The sequence below is a fragment of the Leptodactylus fuscus genome, chromosome 8 (assembly GCF_031893055.1).
Source record: "Leptodactylus fuscus isolate aLepFus1 chromosome 8, aLepFus1.hap2, whole genome shotgun sequence".
Classification (NCBI taxonomy): Eukaryota; Metazoa; Chordata; class Amphibia; order Anura; family Leptodactylidae; genus Leptodactylus; species Leptodactylus fuscus.
In genome coordinates, this window is record NC_134272.1 from 32,692,941 (window position 1) to 32,711,692 (window position 18,752).

At 40.4% G+C, this 18,752-nt stretch overlaps 1 protein-coding gene across 1 annotated transcript in view; it reads left to right on the plus strand.

The window, feature by feature from the left end:
• The window catches only part of PARD3B (par-3 family cell polarity regulator beta), a 799,946-nt gene that overhangs the window by 279,841 nt on the left and 501,353 nt on the right, over positions 1–18,752 (plus strand). The window contains exon 12 of the mRNA XM_075284374.1: positions 10,620–10,790. Within this exon, the coding sequence (XP_075140475.1) occupies positions 10,620–10,790 (171 nt within the window). The remainder of the gene's footprint in view (positions 1–10,619; positions 10,791–18,752) is intronic.

An 18,752-nucleotide genomic window follows, 5' to 3' on the forward strand; every position in this document is an offset into this window, starting at 1 on the left:
CTGGAACATAGAACACAGTGGTCTGCAGATGACTCTCTGACTTCCTTGGAGAGTGTTATTTTGGAGGTGTGATATTGGTGGATCCTATAGTACTGTATAGTTGTTATTCTGCCTGTGATGATAATGAGATGACTGCTCAAAAGTGATCAAAATGGTGTACAGTGTACAGAACTGGAATTGTCCTCCTATTATTTGGCTTAGCAGGTAGTGTGAAAACTGTAGGTTTTTGTTTTATTTTTTAAATGACATGGAAACTAAACCTCACAAAAAAATTCTTAAATATGTATAACATAATTTCAAACAATAGGTCATTTTCCCATGACACGTTCCCTTTAAAAAGTCAAATTTACATACAGTACAGTATGAATTCGATGTAGAGTGTACCCATATCTTCTACCTCTAAACTAATGGTGTGAGTGCCCATAAGCCCCCTACTCCAGGCCCCATGTCATGCTTATAATATATTGAAAGCTCACATTTAGAAAATATATTTTAATATGGTCCACCAGCCATAGATCTATTTTTAGCCATCCCTTTGACTCACAAGGTAGTTTCCAGTAATATTCTTTACAATAAAATGGTTGTGGTGAATTGCAAGTTTTTTTGTATTTGCCATGCACAGTGTCAGTTGCAGTCACACTAGTGTTGGCATGTTTGTCTAGTTTACAAAGGTTCAAGGGTGTCTTTCACACAGCAAGTCTCAATGTGTCACTTTATAATACAGTACAGTCAACCATAAAATATTACAGCTGATCACTTGGTGTCCAAGCAATGGATGCTGTATGAGATCTTGATCATTCAGCCCTAAAATATAAATCAAAATGCATGCTCTTAAATGCCCTAAATAGACTCGTAACTTAGGAGTTAAAATCCATTGTATGGTCTTACAGTAGGTCTAATATTTAATATCAGCAGATACATTTTACGCTGGGTTCACACCAGCGTCCGATCTCCGTTCTCAGAACGTGTCTGGCCATGAGCGCCGCTGAGCGTTTTGTGCTCTCCACAGCGAAACCGTTTTTTTTAAACCGGACACAAAGTCCTGACAAAGTCCTGCATGTCCAACTTTGTGTCCGGTTAAAAAACAAAAACCTGTTTCATCACGGAGAGCACAAAACGCTCACCGACGCTCACTGCTGGACACTTTTCAAGCCCATTTATTTGAACCCAATTTCAGGCAGGAACCAGAAACCTGCATAACAGAGACTCGGGCGCAGATGTGAACGAGCCCTTAGACTGGGCTTTGTAATTAATACAGTCCTATGAAAAAGTTTGGGCACCCCTATTAATCTTAATCATTTTTAGTTCTAAATATTTTGGTGTTTGCAGCAGCCATTTCAGTTTGATATCTCTAATAACTGATGGACACAGTAATATTTCAGGATTGAAATGAGGTTTATTGTACTAACAGAAAATGCGCAATATGCATTAAACCAAAATTTGACCGGTGCAAAAATATGGGCACCTCAACAGAAAAGTGACATTAATATTTAGTACATCCTCCTTTTGCAAAGATAACAGCCTCTAGTCGCTTCCTGTAGCTTTTAATCAGTTCCTGGATCCTGGATAAAGGTATTTTGGACCATTTCTTTCTACAAAACAATTCAAGTTCAGTTAAGTTTGATGGTCGCCGAACATGGACAGCCCGCTCTCAAATGATCTGAAAACAAAGATTGTTCAACATAGTTGTTCAGGGGAAGGATACAAAACGTTGTCTCAGAGATTTAACCTGTCAGTTTCCACTGTGAGGAACATAGTAAGGAAATGGAAGACCACAGGGACAGTTCTTGTTAAGCCTAGAAGTGGCAGGCCAAGAAAAATATCAGAAAGGCAGAGAAGAAGAATGGTGAGAACAGTCAAGGACAATCCACAGACCACCTCCAAAGAGCTGCAGCATCATCTTGCTGCAGATGGTGTCACTGTGCATCGGTAACAATACAGCGCACTTTGCACAAGGAGAAGCTGTCAGGGAGAGTGATGAGAAAGAAGCCGTTTCTGCACGTACGCCACAAATAGAGTTGCCTGAGGTATGCAAAAGCACATTTGGAGAAGCCAACTTCATTTTGGAAACAAAGATTGAGTTGTTTGGTCATACAAAAAGGCGTTATGCATGGCGTCCAAAAAGAAACAGCATTCCAAGAAAAACACTTGCTACCCACTGTAAAATTTGGTGGAGGTTCCATCATGCTTTGGGGCTGTGTAGCCAATGCCGGCACCGGGAATCTTGGTAAAGTTGAGGGTCACATGGATTCCACTCAGTATCAGCAGATTCTTGAGAATAATGTTCAAGAATCAGTGACGAAGTTGAAGTTACACCGGGGATGGATATTTCAGCAAGACAATGATCCAAAACACTGCTCCAAATCAACTCAGGCATTCATGCAGAGGAACAATGACAATGTTCTGGAATGGCCATCCCAGTCCCCAGACCTGAATATCATTGAACATCTGTGGGATGATTTGAAGCGGGCTGTCCATGCTCGGCGACCATCAAACTGAACTGAACGCGAATTGTTTGTCCAAAATACCTTTATCCAGGATCCAGGAACTGATTAAAAGCTACAGGAAGCGACTAGAGGCTGTTATCTTTGCAAAAGGAGGATCTACTAAATATTAATGTCACTTTTCTGTTGAGGTGTCCATACTTTTGCACCGGTCAAATTTTGGTTTAATGCATATTGCACATTTTCTGTTAGTACAATAAACCTCATTTCAATCCTGAAATATTACTGTGTCCATCAGTTATTAGATATATCAAACTGAAATGGCTGTAGCAAATACCAAAATATTTAGAACTAAAAATGATTAAGATTAATAGGGGTGCCCAAACTTTTTCATAGGACTGTACTGTGGCAATACAACTGTATCAATAACTAATGTTGGCTTTGTAGATGGCAGATGTTCTTCTTATGTGATTCTCATCCCAGTGTGTTTGTTTTCCTCTCTCTTTTATTGATTTTGGTGGAATGTATAATTTTAAAGTGTCCGTCACAGCATGTATCTCTCTCTTTGCTCTGGCCATCTGACTGTATGCTAAAGTGTACCTGAGACTTCACAGCACTTTGCATAACAAATTATGACTGTGCTTATAATAAAACGTTATACAGTTTTTCAGTATATACTGTGTATCAAGTTCTGTGTTTGTGGTCATATTACATGCTGATCACATAAATGCCCCACATACACTCACCGGCCACTTTATTAGGTACACCTGTCCAACTGCTCGTTAACACTTAATTTCTAATCAGCCAATCACATGGCGGCAACTCAGTGCATTTAGGCATGTAGACATGGTCAAGACAATCTCCTGCAGTTCAAACTGAGCATCAGTATGGGGAAGAAAGGTGATTTGAGTGCCTTTGAACGTGGCATGGTTGTTGCTGCCAGAAGGGCTGGTCTGAGTATTTCAGAAACTGCTGATCTACTGGGATTTTCACGCACAACCATCTCTAGGGTTTACAGAGAATGGTCCGAAAAAGAAAAAACATCCAGTGAGCGGCAGTTCTGTGGGCGGAAATGCGTTGTTGATGCCAGAGGTCAGAGGAGAATGGCCAGACTGGTTCGAGCTGATAGAAAGGCAACAGTGACTCAAATAGCCACCCGTTACAACCAAGGTAGCCAGAAGAGCATCTCTGAACGCACAGTATGTCGAACTTTGAGGCAGATGGGCTACAGCAGCAGAAGACCACACCGGGTGCCACTCCTTTCAGCTAAGAACAGGAAACTGAGGCTACAATTTGCACAAGCTCATCGAAATTGGACAATTGAAGATTGGAAAAACGTTGCCTGGTCTGATGAGTCTCGATTTCTGCTGCGACATTCAGATGGTAGGGTCAGAATTTGTCGTCAACAACATGAAAGCATGGATCCATCCTGCCTTGTATCAACGGTTCAGGCTGGTGGTGGTGGTGTCATGGTGTGGGGAATATTTTCTTGGCACTCTTTGGGCCCCTTGGTACCAATTGAGCATCGTTGCAACGCCAAAGCCTACCTGAGTATTGTTGCTGACCATGTCCATCCCTTTATGACCACAATGTACCCAACATCTGATGGCTACTTTCAGCAGGATAATGCGCCATGTCATAAAGCTGGAATCATCTCAGACTGGTTTCTTGAACATGACAATGAGTTCACTGTACTCCAATGGCCTCCACAGTCACCAGATCTCAATCCAATAGAGCATCTTTGGGATGTGGTGGAACAGGAGATTCGCATCATGGATGTGCAGCCGACAAATCTGCGGCAACTGTGTGATGCCATCATGTCAATATGGACCAAAATCTCTGAGGAATGCTTCCAGCACCTTGTTGAATCTATGCCACGAAGAATTGAGGCAGTTCTGAAGGCAAAAGGGGGTCCAACCCGTTACTAGCATGGTGTACCTAATAAAGTGGCCGGTGAGTGTATATTTTGGGTAGGTTCTCATGCTATGCATACACGGTCTACCAATAAGTATTTGGACACCTGTGGCAGAATAGAAAAACAATATTTATTCCTATTCAATAGTTGTTAGAACCCAGTAGATGCTTCCTTACGGATGGTACTGAGCTACACAATGCTCCAAGATGCCTGTTGAAACTCCTGGTATATGTGAGCCATCGGTTGGGTGCGGTTTCTCTGGCCAGCACTCGTCGGCCTCTATCCCCCAGTTTCAGGGGTCTGCCGACTTGGGGCACATCCTGACAATCACCATTCACCTTCCACTTCGTAATCACATTGGCCACTGTCGATTTTGGGTAACTCAGTTTGCTTGCTATATCCCTTAAGGGTCGACCATTTCTGTGGTGCCCCAAAATTACCCCTTTCTCGAAATCGGACATCTCTGCACTTCGTGGCATCTTGCATGTGACTAATGCCAATGCACTAATGCCAATGCTGTTACCTACATGATATTTAACAGCAAAAGGCGTGACACCGCAGATATTTTCATTTGCATGGGTGTCCAAATTCTTATTGGTAGACAGTGTATTACAGCACCAGCACCAAATCTAATCCACACACTGCAGAAAAATCCTGGCAGAATACACCTAGAAATGAACATGTGGTTTAGCAGTATATTATTTTACTTTTGTTTCTGATTTCCACAGCGGATTTGCAGCGCATAGGGTGACAAAGGCAGCAAATCTGCAATAAAATCACAAAATGTTACCACGGTTTCTGTTACATATTCCTTGTCAACTATGCGAATGAATTAATTTTTCTGTGACGATTTGTATCCCGTGTAGATGGACCTCTAAGGTGTAAGCACATAGTGCAGTTAAGACTGCATGAAAACTGTGGCGGGGAAAATAGCATGAAGTTAGTGGTGCAATTTCTTAAAATTCCTTGTGAAGCACATTTATTTTTCCAATGAAATTTTTAATTGCACCCAACCGTATCATGTGCATGCACACTTACAGCACAGTTAGAAGAGCTACTACCTGTAACCAGCCATGCACGTGTGTGATCATTATGGGAATAGACTAGATGTTATTCCCTGAAAATAAGCAATGATGGTTCTTAATGAATGACAGCGGAAATCTAGAAACCCATGAGCTGAAGGTAGGGAAAGCTTTATTGAATCCCATACGGTCGCCTGGTGGCGAAAAAAGTAAACCATAGACTGAATGCCGCCTTCCCGCAGTCCGCTAATAAAATGCAGACAATCTGTAACCTGCTGACAAGGCCTGTACAACCTTTGATCATTCGAAACACCTATGGTATGACCAGTGTAACATCCCTGATAGATGAAATCCAGGTATGTCAGAAGGCAGCAAGTATGTGAGAAGTGAGAAGAGAAGCTTTAGAAGCACGTATTTAGCATAAAACCATTCAGGCTTAGGTATAAATGGTGCCATCTGAGGTATCAGCAACAAACAAAATGTGCCGTCTAATATACCAGCAAAGAAAATGGAGACATTCACATCCATTGAATTTGCTTTGATTTATTTATTTGAACTGTCGTTCTGAAAAAACGGAGATGGGAAAAAATACTCCAGTGAAAGTTATCTCCTTTTCCAGGTTGTTGTGGGTACAGAATAATTTATGACCAGTCTAAGGCAATATGATTTTGGATTTGTCTAGAACACTGTGTAGGAAATGTTCTTACTGGCAGACACTTTACATTTACCAGAGGAATAAAATTTACATAGCAGCTTTCCCGCCAGGGTATATTGCCTAGAAATATATCTGGCTTTATAACCAAAGTCGCTCCACGTTTCCCTCTGCCAAGTGTTTATTCTCAGTAAAACAATGCACTAATGATCAGGTCTCTGCTTCCAGGGTGATACATCCTACAGTGTGGCTATCACAGGCTTGTCACATAGATTGTGTCCCTCATTCATACCGCGGATGTCACAATGTAGCCTCTAGTCAATACATGATCTGTCGCCGTGCTCGCCGGATGTCGCCGGCTTTATTGATACTGAAGATGTTAAGGTTAATATACATATTGCTTCTCGCCGCACTGAGGTTGTGCATTGCACAGCTGAGACAAGAATGAAATCATCCAGTTCACAGCCCTTCTTGGTCTGAAGATATATTTACAATATCGCTCTCCTTTGTGGGTGGAATTTTAAGCAGCTGTGATATGTTGTGAAAATAGACCCTGCTTTTGTGCAATAAACCTTCCCCCAAGTAAAATAAACCAAAACGCTCACATTGTGTTCCTGCGGTAGAAAGAATATAGATCTCAGGCAATGTATCATTTTATGCTTTTCTCTCCCCCATTTACTGCTTTTATCACATACTGCGCCAAAGAAAGTCTCTGTTTACTGAACAAATGACATTTCCATTAAACAGTGTACATTTCAGTTTCTCTTTAACTGAGGTAATTACTTACCCAGTGGATTTCAATGCGCTAAAAGATTAGTACATTACGGGGAGGTTGGCTGAAGGCTTTTTTTTGGGATTAGCTCATAATAATCATTTAGCATAAATATAAAAAGGAGCAACAGATATCAGTATACTGTAACCTGATGGTTGTTCCTTCTCATTCACCACTAACCAATGAAATGTCTTGGTAATGTTTGTGGTATAGAGCAAAATAGTTCTGCTTAAAGGGGTTGTGCCATTAAAAATTATGTATCCTCTATCCATTGCGTAGAGGTTAAATAGTTAATTGGTTTGAGCGCTGAGACCCCCCCACTGATCCTGAGGACGGGGATGTCCTCCCCCTTATTGTGAATTCATGCTCTATGTTAGTGGAGTACATGCGTTCTCCCATTCACTTCAGCACCAGAGCTGTCTTTGGTACTCCTATTGAAATGACTGGGAGTGTAAATGCATTGCATGGGGCAGCTCTGTGGTTAGCACTTCAGCCGTGCAGCCCTGGAGTCCTGGGCTCGAATCCTTTCTAGGACAACATCTGCAAGTAGTTTGTGTGTTCTCCCCATGTTTGCGTGGGTTTCTTTCGGTACTCTGGTTTCCTCCCACACTCCAAAGACATACAGATAGGTAATTTAGATTGTGAGCCCTATATGGGACACCAACTGACAGTGTCTGCAAAGCGCTGCGGAATATGATGGTGCTATAGAAGTAAGCAAAATAATAAATAATGGGTAGTCAGGCTGGATTAAGAATTGGGGGGGAAACACACTCAACTCTACTTTTGATCTAGAAACAAATCTAACACTGCTGTTAACACAAGACTTGATGAAGGGGTGCATCTTTGTTGGACGCATGTGAACACAGAAACTCGTCATCTGTTTGTAATAAAAGCCTGGTTTAATCCATTCCAAGGCATCCTATTGCATTACTGAAAAGGAGCGCATCATGCCTGGGTATTGTGAGCCGTCTACTTGGTTCCCAATTGTCACGTGGTCGGTCAGCCCAGACGGATGCTGTACCTGCTTACCAGCTTATTTGAATAATTCAAGCTCCTTACCCTATTTAGGCCAAGCAAACCTTCCCAAGATTTGTGGAGAATTAAGGGGAGATTGGCTGAATCCTAATAAGCAGAAAGAGCGCAATCTCTTCCTTGTTGCTATCCTCCACTAATCTTCAACTCCCGACCTTTTAGATCTCAGCAGAGGTAAGCCACCACCAGAGATGTCTGGCAGCAACTTGTTGAGAAGATATGGAAGCTACCTACCTGTCATTTTCTAGCTGTATGTCAGTTTGGTCTGTCTTGTGGGCTATAGACCATTTAATAATTGAAATTGTCAAGAAAAAAAATGAGTAGAGGCTCAAACTGGTTTAGACAAATGTAGGAAGCAATATACATCTCGCAATCCCTTGCCAATCCTCTTCCAGTGCTTTTCAGTTCTCCACCAGTTTCTTCTACATGATCACTCTCAATACAGGAAATTCAGTTTTAACATTCGTTTCCTGTGTGTCAAAAAGGAACAGGAAGTAGAGCCTAACGGCGGACCCAGGAATCATTGAAACAGAATCAGCAGGGCATCAGGGAGATGAGTATTGCTACTTATGCTATATACTTTAAGAGTAGAGTAGCAGAATACAGAGCCAAATACAGTGACCTGTAGCTCCTGCAATCTAGGAGACTTTCTCAGCTGCCATGTACTATATACACAAGATATACTAGGAAATTGCTTCCAATTGTAATAGGAGCATTTCTGAGGATAATATAAAATAAACTTCTCTCTAACCATTTCTCTAATATTAATTTTAAAGTAGTTAGAAACCAATTTCTCTCTTCCTTATTTTAGTAGATGAGTATAGAAGATAAAATCACAACATGGGTTGTCGCGCTCTACTCCTCAGTGGGGTACAGTACGTCTTTCTACAAGCAATAGATCTTTTGTTCCGCACTTGTGATGGGTACAAGGTCATTGATGATGAACTGTAGTGGTGTTGAAGTTTTAATTAGCCTGGAGTGGACTTGTTTGATGAAGTCAGAAGCGGTGTCTATACAGTATATTGACTTTCCAGACTGTCTGACAAAATATAAATCTGTTTCCAGCCATTCATTTCACTTATATTCATAGTCATTCCATTGAATGAATATGTTTTCGATACCATTAGATGCTCATTAAAACAAATGGAGTTCTGCTCCCTTTCACCTCATTAAAAACTGCAATATAGTAGAACTGAAATTAGATAACTGGGAAGCACTCTGGACTCGCACTCTCCTCTGGGAGAAGCAATGATCACAGTCAATAGACTATTCAGTTATTTGTAAATAAGCAGCAATGAATTGAAGCACTTGGGAAAATGTAATTTCTTCCCAGATAAACACAAAGAAATGGCTTCTTTTAGAGCTACTGCTATACTGCACCATTTTTTATGCATTTATTTTTAGGGTGAATGCACAATATCATGTAGTTTTCTTCAACATTATAGGCTTGTTTTCCTTCAGAATGCTAGGAAACAATAGACATGTACTGCTTTGACGTTCTTCATAGAGCTGTCTCTCACCTGGAGAAACCCGGGAACACTGTGAGAATAATGTTCTTTGACTTCTCCAGTGCTTTCAACACCATTCAGCCAGGTCTACTGAGGGAGAAGCTGAACCTTGGTGGTGTGGACTATCACCTGCCCAACTGGATCCTAGACTACCTGACAAACCGCCCTCAGTATGTGAGAGCCCGGGACTGTGTATCTGACTCTGTGATCTGTAGTACGGGGGCACCACAAGGTACAGTTCTTGCCCCATTTCTCTTCACACTGTACACTGCTGACTTTAGGCACAACTCATCCAGCTGTTACTTACAGAAGTACTCCGATGACTCTGCTATAGTCGGCCTTATCACTGATGGCGACGATTTTGTCATCATCGCATTCAACGTTGTACAGAACAAAGTATTCAATGAGAATATTTCATTCATTCACATTTAGGATGTGTTATTTCAGTGTTCCCTTTATTTTTTTTTAGCAGTATACTGTTTTTGTTAAACTTTAAAGGGGTTGTCTGGGTTAAAATGATAATTCTACAAGAAACTAAACACCCTCCCCCCACCTACTTTCTAGCTAACTTACTTTACAAAAAAAATAAATCGATATTTACCCCGATTGCCGAGGCTGTCGTGTGACCATGGGCACATTTTCAGAAGGGACTAGGCTTTTCTCATACTACATTACAATCTATTTAATATGTGTGCAAGGAAAACTCCAGACAGACAGAAATCAGAAGCTATAGAGTGACATCCATTGCCATAGGTTTTTTTTTTTTTTTTAATTTAATTTGTATTTTTTTTAAAAAATATACAATTGCATGGAATATCGCAGCCTACTAAATAAATACAGTTTTGTGAAAGAGGCCTTATAGCTAAAGTTTTTGTTTGCAGCCATCAGTAGGAGTCACAGGCAAGGATTTAGTATATGGTATGTATTTTTCTAGTGCTTTATAAGATTACCATAACACTAGGAAAATCATGGGTCTAAGTAAGCCCTCTGCAATTTATCATAAACCAGGAGGCTACAGTAAGCTTACTAGAGGAATTTGTTTTGAGAACACAATTAGTTGGCATATTTGGTCTATGAGATGCCATGATAAAGTTTATTAAAAGTTATATCTCTAATATACCATTTACAATATCTACTTATGCTTTCACTTGTTGGGATAGGCTTATCTCAATATCTTGTACCAGAGTTTCTGGTGACATATATGATAGTATTATGAGTGTTTGTCATTACAATTTTAATATTGCTCATGATAACCGCTTTTCTTACATTGATAGGATGGACGTCTAAGAGTTAATGATCAACTTGTGGCTGTGAATGGGGAGAGCTTGCTCAGCAAATCAAACCGAGAAGCTATGGAAACATTACGGAGGTCCATGTCTATGGAGGGAAACATTCGAGGGATGATTCAGCTGGTTATTTTGCGCAAGTTGGATAGGCAAACAGAGGTAAGTTCTGTATGTCTTTAGTACATGTCTAGATGAATTAAAATCAGGTTGAGAGGCATTGGAATTGATTTGCATATTGTACTCTTATCTGATACATTAAGCATAGGAATTCTATCTCTTCAGGAGTAAATTACTTGAAATGAGTTGGAGCTGAGCATCAGACCCCCGTTTATCTGATTTTGATGACTTGGTCTAACGCTAGGCCATCGGTATCAAGTCTTGCACAAACCCTTTAAGAATGTAGCTGGTTTTTGCTTTCATGTGGGAGCTAAAAGGAGGATGATAATGGCAGATGCTGGGGCATTAATTCCTTGAGGATGCAGCATTTGTGTGTGTTTTAGTTTTTTACTTCTAGCCTTCCAAAACCATGACACTTTTTTTATTTTTATGTCTCTGATCCCAGGCACTGCCTACAGATGCCAGCTCAGTTCCTGAGCCGTTGCAATAATCTTGAATGTACTTTTATACGTTTGTGTATTAACCCCTTCCCGACATTCGCCGTAATAGTACGGCGCTGCAGGGAAGGGCTTCCCGCAAACCGCCGTACTATTACTGCGGATGCATGGTGCGCACACAGAAACTGTGTGCGCACCATGCACAGCGGGTGTCAGCCGTAATACACGGCTGACAATGCCCTGTAACACCCGCGGTCGGAACCGGGTCCGATCGCGGGTGTTAACCCCTGAGATGCCGGTGATCAACATGACCACCGGCACCTCCGGGGTTACAACGTCATATGGTGCCGATCGGCACCCCCCGCGCCGGTTTCGGGGGGTGCCGGTGTTCGTAGGGGGCAGCCCGGGGTCTGATCAGTGACCCCGGGTCTGCCCCTTCACTTACCCCGTCCTCGCGCCTGGCCGATCCTGCCGTAAATGAAGCTGTCAGCCTGTGCGTCCACACAGGCTGACAGCTTCCTATACTCTGCAATACACGTGTAACACGTGTATTGCAGCGTATCTCTATTGAAGCAGTGATCAGCCGATCACTGCTTCAATCCCCCATGGGGACAGAAAAAAAAAGTGAAAAAAAAGTCAAAATAAAAAAGTTTAAATAAGTTTAAAATAAATTATAAATAAATAAAGCCCCAAAAATCCCTTTTTCCCCATATAAAATGTTTTATTATGTAAAATCAAGAAAAATAGAAAAAAACATTACATATTTGGTATCGCCGCATCCGTAATAACCTGAACAATAAAATTAAAACATTATTTAACCCGAACGGCGAATGTCGTAAAAAAAACCCGTAGAAAACCGCACAAAATAATGATTATTCATCACCTTTCCCTTACAAAATGTTCAATAAAAAGTAATTAAATGGTCAGATGAAAACCAAAATGGTACCAATAAAAAGAAGAGGTCTTTCCGCAAAAAATAATTCCTCAACCAGCTCTGTCTAGCGAAAAATAAAAACGTTATGCCTTTCAGAAGATGGCGATGCAAAAACAATAGATTTTTTTCCCTGAATTGAATTCTATTCTGCACAAATAGCAACGCATTAAAAAATCATATAAATGAGGTATCGCTGTAACCGTACCGACCCGCAGAATAAAGGTAACATGTTACTTATGCTGTACGCTGCACGGGGAAAAAAAAAAATGCTAAAAAGCAATGCCAGAATTGATGTTTCCTTTTACATCCCACCCAGAAAGAGTTAATAAAATGTAGTCAATAAGTTACACGCCCCAAAATGGTGGCATTGAAAAGCACACCTAATACCGCAAACACCAAGCCCTCATATGGCCACATTGCCAGAAAATAAAAATAAAAATCTACCTTGTACAATGTGAAGACAAAAACCCCAAAAGTCGCCAAATCATTAGGACATAAGTGGCTGCGACTAGAAGGAAATGTGTAAGCGGTGCGAGCGTTTTCAGGGGACACCCCATATGTAGAGCTTATGAGAGAGAATACACCACCGCTGACCCCCCAGAATGCCCCTCTTCCCCGTCCGCGTCATAGGAGCTGGTGGGAAAATAGAATGGGATTTGGTGTACCCAATTTACTCCGCACAGCTTACACATTCACTTCGGGGTTACTAATGCTACTACATCACTTGATAAATACTTTGAGGGGTGCGATTTTCAAAATGGGGTCACTTTCTAGAGGTTTCCACTGTTTTGACTCCTCAAGGGCTTTATAAATGCGACATGGTTCCTGAAACTGATCACAGCCAGATCTGCCCTCTAAAAGCTCTTTGGCGCGCCTTCCCTCCTGCGTCTCGCTGTGCGTCCATATATTCGTTTACACCAACAAGTGGGGTACTATGGTAGTCGGGAGAACTTGCCTAACAAATTGTGGGATACGTTTTCTCCTTTAACCCCTTGTGAATGTGCAAATTCTAGGGCTAAACGAAAATATTAGTAAAATAAATTCAAATTTGAAAATTTCACCTCCATTTTGTATTAATTCCTGTTAAGCACTTATAGGGTTAAATTACTAGGTATATGTTGTTTTGGCTTATTTAAGGGGTGCAGTTTTGAAAATGGGGTGATTTATGGGGGGGCTTTAATACAAGGGTCTTTCAAAACGCTTTCATAACTGGATTAGGCCCTTTAAAAAATGGGTTTTGGAAATTTCTTGAAAATTTTGAATATTGTTGTTTCACTTGTAAATCTTATAATGTCCGTAAAAATTAAAAGGGCGCCTAAAGTTTGATGCCGACATAAAGCAGAGATCTGGGACATGAGATTTATGATATAATTTTGGCGGTCTGACTATCTGTATGTAATGTACATCATTTCAAACTTTATAAAATGCATATTTTTCAAAATTTCCACCAAATTTCCAATTTTTTTATAATTAAACACAAAACATATCAACCAAAATTTACCACTAACATGAAGTACAATGTGTTACGAAAAAACAATCTTAAAATCACTTTGGTAAGTTAAAGCGTTCCAAAGTTATTGCCACATAAAGTGACACATGTCAGTTTTGAAAAATCAAGCTTGGTCAGGAAGTCACAAAGTGCCATCGGCGGGAAGGGGTTAAAGCATACCTCCAGTTAGAAATAACTTCATAAATGAATAGCAAAGGTTAATATATGAAACCTCGTAAATTGTCTTATTAAAGAATTATCTTTTCTTCTCCACTTATCAGGCGTTTACTTTCTCTGTGTTAGACTATAAATAGAGGTAGAGGGAGTGGGGAAAAAAACCACTTAAATAATTGCTACTGTTTCAATCTATTCTTTGTTTGTTTGTTTGTTTGTTTTAAGCAGTACTAGGTTTTAGATTAGAGGCATCTACTACACAGAATAAGGCTATAAATCAATTAACTATCCGGCAGGAAATTCTTGCTCAACCCCTTCCTGTTGCATGTGTTAGACCCTATTCACATCTACGTTCGGGGAGTCCACTTGGGGACCCCATGAACGGAAACCTATAGGCCTAAAAAGTGGTTACCTAAGGAAGCCCGCGGACCTCATAGACTATAATGGGGTCCGTGTGGTTTCCACTCTGTTTGCACACAACACATCCAGAGAGAAAAGTACTGTTTGCACAGATATAATGTAAACAAGCAGGTTTTTTTTCTAAACTATAATTTTAGTAAGGATTTTTGTAATAAGATATACAACAAGAGAAAAAAAAAACGTCACAACATGTAGGAAATAAGCACAACAGCACCAAACATACAAAAGCAGAATAAATAAGGAAGGGGTGGGGTTAAGAAACGAGAACAAGAAAAAAGGGAAGGGAAGATGTAGGATAGATATCAGAGGGAGGATAGATATCAGAGACCAATGAGGCTTTGAAGGCTTCTATGGTATAGTTAAAGGGATCTTATCTTTCAAACCCTTTTTTTCTAACTAACACGTCAGAATAGCCTTAAGAAAGGTTATTCTTCTCCTACCTTTCGTTGTGCCTGCCGGCCACAAGAAAATGGCCACTCACAATACTGTGTAAGCGGCCATTTTTCTTGTGGCCGTGAGTATGCGCAGTAGACTTTGCCCTAGGCCCGAGGCCTAGAAGTTAGAAGACACCGCCGGAAGAAGACTCGGTGAAGACCTCGTTCCAGAAGAAGATGGAGGCGGCGCTGGAGAGTTCTCTTGCCACATTGGGGCCTCCCCTAGTGCTGTTTGAGTGCTGGGGGGGCCGCCCCCAGTTCTGCGAAAGAACTCATTTACATACCATCAAAAAAACAGAATTTCAAGCGAACGGCGGCGCAGAGAAGACGACGAAAGGTAGGAAAAGAATAGCCTTTCTTAAGGCTATTCCAACGTGTTAGAAAAAAAGGGCTTGAAAGATAGGATCCCTTTAAGGATGACAGTCAAGAATTCCAAGCTATGGACATCTTTCTGCGGACAACTAGTTCGGACCCCGTGTAGGGGAGCACCTTCTTCCAATAGAAATTAATAAGCATTTTCGCAGCTGTGCAAAAATAGAAGAACAGGTTGGATGTCTTTTTACCTAGATGTCTAGGGCAGCAGATTGAGGAGGTAGGTAAGAGGGTCCAGCAGCACTTCCTGGATGAACAGGGCATCGTTGAGAGGTTTATCTTCCACCCAAAAAGGGCAAATTATGGGGCAATTCCAAAAAAAATATGAAAGAAGGTGCCCCTTAAGGCCTGCCAGTGCCAGCATGTGGAGGGAATATTGAGATTAATGGTGTGGAGCAGAGCACAAGTATGATATCAATGCCTAAGTATATAGTTATCTTGGGTTTCTTGAAATGCTACACAGGATGAGGACTTAGCTACTCGGGACCATATAATTTGCCATTGCCCATGTGAGATCTGCCCATTCAAAGTCCACTTAACCTTGTATTTATGAGTCTGTGGGGGTCATTCCTCTGGAGATGATAGAAGCCTGTAAGTGTCAGATGATGCCCCTACTAGAGGTACCGGCTCTACATAGTCTTTCAAAAGCTGTGGGGACGAGTAAGCAAGCACTTTGACTGAAGATAAGGAGCATGAGAACTTAATAAGTGGTGACGGAAATAGATCTCCTTAATAAGATATATCACACATTTTCTTATATTCACATGTATTATTTATTTATGAGAAGTTGTTTATAACTAAAGTTAGGCTTTCAGTCCTTTCCCTGCCATCGTGAATGTACAGCATAGTGTGGGAACATGTTAAGAAAGCCCCCTTTTCAATTCCATTTTGGTGATTGTCTCAGATTTTACTGTGCTTATTCATCTTGCTAAGTCATCTTTCTCTAAATGGACCCGTGTGCTGAAAAATAGAGCACTAAAATTCTGAAAAGTTTATATAAGGATTCCTTGTGGAAAAATTGGTCATCAGGTACTGAGCATATATCACGCCCTTCATGGCAGTTACTCCTGAAAGTCAATTGCTGTCTCATATGGCACAGGATATCCCTCGTTGTGACTTGATGGATTTGGTATTTAACTTGCATTATAGTCATATTTACATGTCATAGAGCTAAACATAGCTACAATTCACACTCAAGGGATGAAATATCATCCTTGTTTACCTACTGAATGTGAACGTGCTGAATGGTTTAATGAGAGTCAGCAACTGTATTCACCTTCACATGATTTCCTGTACAGTAGTATTCTGACTACAATGCTGACTTTAGGTTTTTCATGTTTTACATCTCCTTCATTCACACTTTTTTCACTGTTTTAAAAAATGGCAAGCATTTCAAACATTTTCAATGTTTTTTTCTTTTTTTTTTTTTTTTTTTTATTAAAGGCTAAAACCCCCCCCAAAAAAACATATTATGTATATATTCATTTTAGTATTTATTAAAGACCTTGAAAGATGATTTGATTGTTTCATTCTTAACAAAAAAAAAGTATAAGAAAAAAACACAAACTCTTCTAAAAATGCATCTCAAATGCTGTGTTTGAATACAGTCTTAAAGGGGCTCTATCATTGGGAAAAGTCATTTTTAACTAAGCACATCCTTGCATAGGCATTAGAGAGGCTATTCCACACATACATTTTGTATGTAAATTGCCTCAGTTGTTTTTGAATGAGCCTGTTTTTATTCTTATGCTAATTCGCCTCTCGGTTAACACCTGGAAGTCTGATCGTGCACCCTCTGCCTATTCTTTCCTATGTGTGTGTTTAGCACAGGTTGCTGCTGCTGATGACTTCCTGCTTCCTGTTTGCACACACAGATAGGAGAGAATAGCAGAGACGAGTGCTGCTGGGAACTTCCTGTGCTGGCTGGAAGCTAATTAGCATATGAATAATAATGGGCTCATTCAAAAGCCACTGAAGCAATTTACATATAAAAGATAGGTGTGAAATAGCATGTATAAAGACTATGTATATATGTGCTTAGTTAAAAATGACTTTTCCCATTGATAGAGCCCCTTTAAAGAGAACCTTCCACCACCTCCAGCAATTCAAGTTCTTCAAATCTCTTAATAGGCATCGCTCCACTGATTCCAGCACAGTTAGAATTTTTTCTCTAGCCCCCATTATTCCTGAGTAAGAATTATAGTTAGTTTTGGTGCCTGATGTACTGTTTAAGATCTGTAATGTCAGAAGGGCAGCGTCAGACAGGGTTATGATTGAGAGCTCCAATCAGAAGCAGCCAGTGTCAGAGCTCAGAATTACACCCCTTGTCTTCTCCTGCCTGACACCGCTCTCTTGACAGTATAGAGCCTAAACCGCATATCAGATAACACAACTAACAGCATTGATTGCTCAGAAATAGTGGGGGCTAGAGAAAAATTTCCAACTGTGCTAGAATCAGTGGAGCAGCGCCTATTAAATGATGTAATGAACTGGATGTGTTGGAGGTGGTGAAAGATCCTCTTTATAGGGTATCTGAGAGTTAATGAAGAGTTGAAGGGTCTTCCTGGGCAATCTGTTCTAGCTGTATAAGCCTTCATATATTGCATCCTGACAGTTTTTTCTGCTGCTAAAAGTCCCATTACGACTGCAGGAAATTTTGCCTTTTTGTATAAGTCTGTGGGCATGTAGAATGAGGATCAGTCTTTCCTGATCAGTTTGTAAAGTAACATGTAAAATCTCAAACAATTAGCTGAGGAAATCTGAAAAATAACAATCTAGGAGATACAGAGACAATAGACTTCAAATACAGTGATATGATGCAGCCAAAAACATCCCTGGCACAGGAAAAGAGAAATCTTAGTAACAACATCAATAACATAGCAACAACAGTTAGTCAAAGTTATTTGGAAGTGCATTTGGACACCGAGTCAGGGTGGCCCCTTATTATTTTTGCACAGTGTCTCCTTGCTTACTCATGGTCAGCTTTCTGATTTTTATGTGCAAGGTCCCATATCTGTTATCTGCTATTTTTTCCTTAATAATCATTTTCCTTTAGTTGGTTATATTTTGTGGACATTGGAAATCATTACTAGCATTCCATAGAATATTTGTCTCAAGATACAATGTTTCCAACTTACAGTGATCTTCCCAACACCAATTAAAGGTTCGCATCTGTGTTTCTATTCACATCAATGGGAACACCAGGGATGGTTCATGTTATATGGGCACTAAGGAGACTTTCTACTGTATTTGAAAACTAAGAAAGAATTGTACTGTGTGGGGTCGACTAAGGGACCTTATATTGTGAGAGCCAAACTAAGGAGGCATCATTACCGTTAGAAGGGCAGAAAGGGACTAGATGAGATTGGGTTGTACTTCTTAGTGTTCAATTATCCACTTCAAGCAAGATGAAGAATTCATAACGGCACCATGGTCCCTGTACAGCTGTTGTATTGGCCACAGAAGCTACTTTGGGCCAAACCACCACAGATGCAAACTGCGATCATAGTTTCTTTTTGTACCCCTTTTTTATGTGAAATCTACAAAAAAATCTATTGGGTTTCTGCAAAATTAACACAATTACGAAACTGACTCCCTTTTATTGTAGTTTTCAGTGGGGACTTTGTCAGGATTTGACTCTGTATGTGAAATTAGATTTTTGGCAAGGGGGTGGTGGTAGCTATAGAACTTCAGCATCTAGCGTTATTCTGGAATTGACTTTTTTATTTCAATGAAAATTGTACA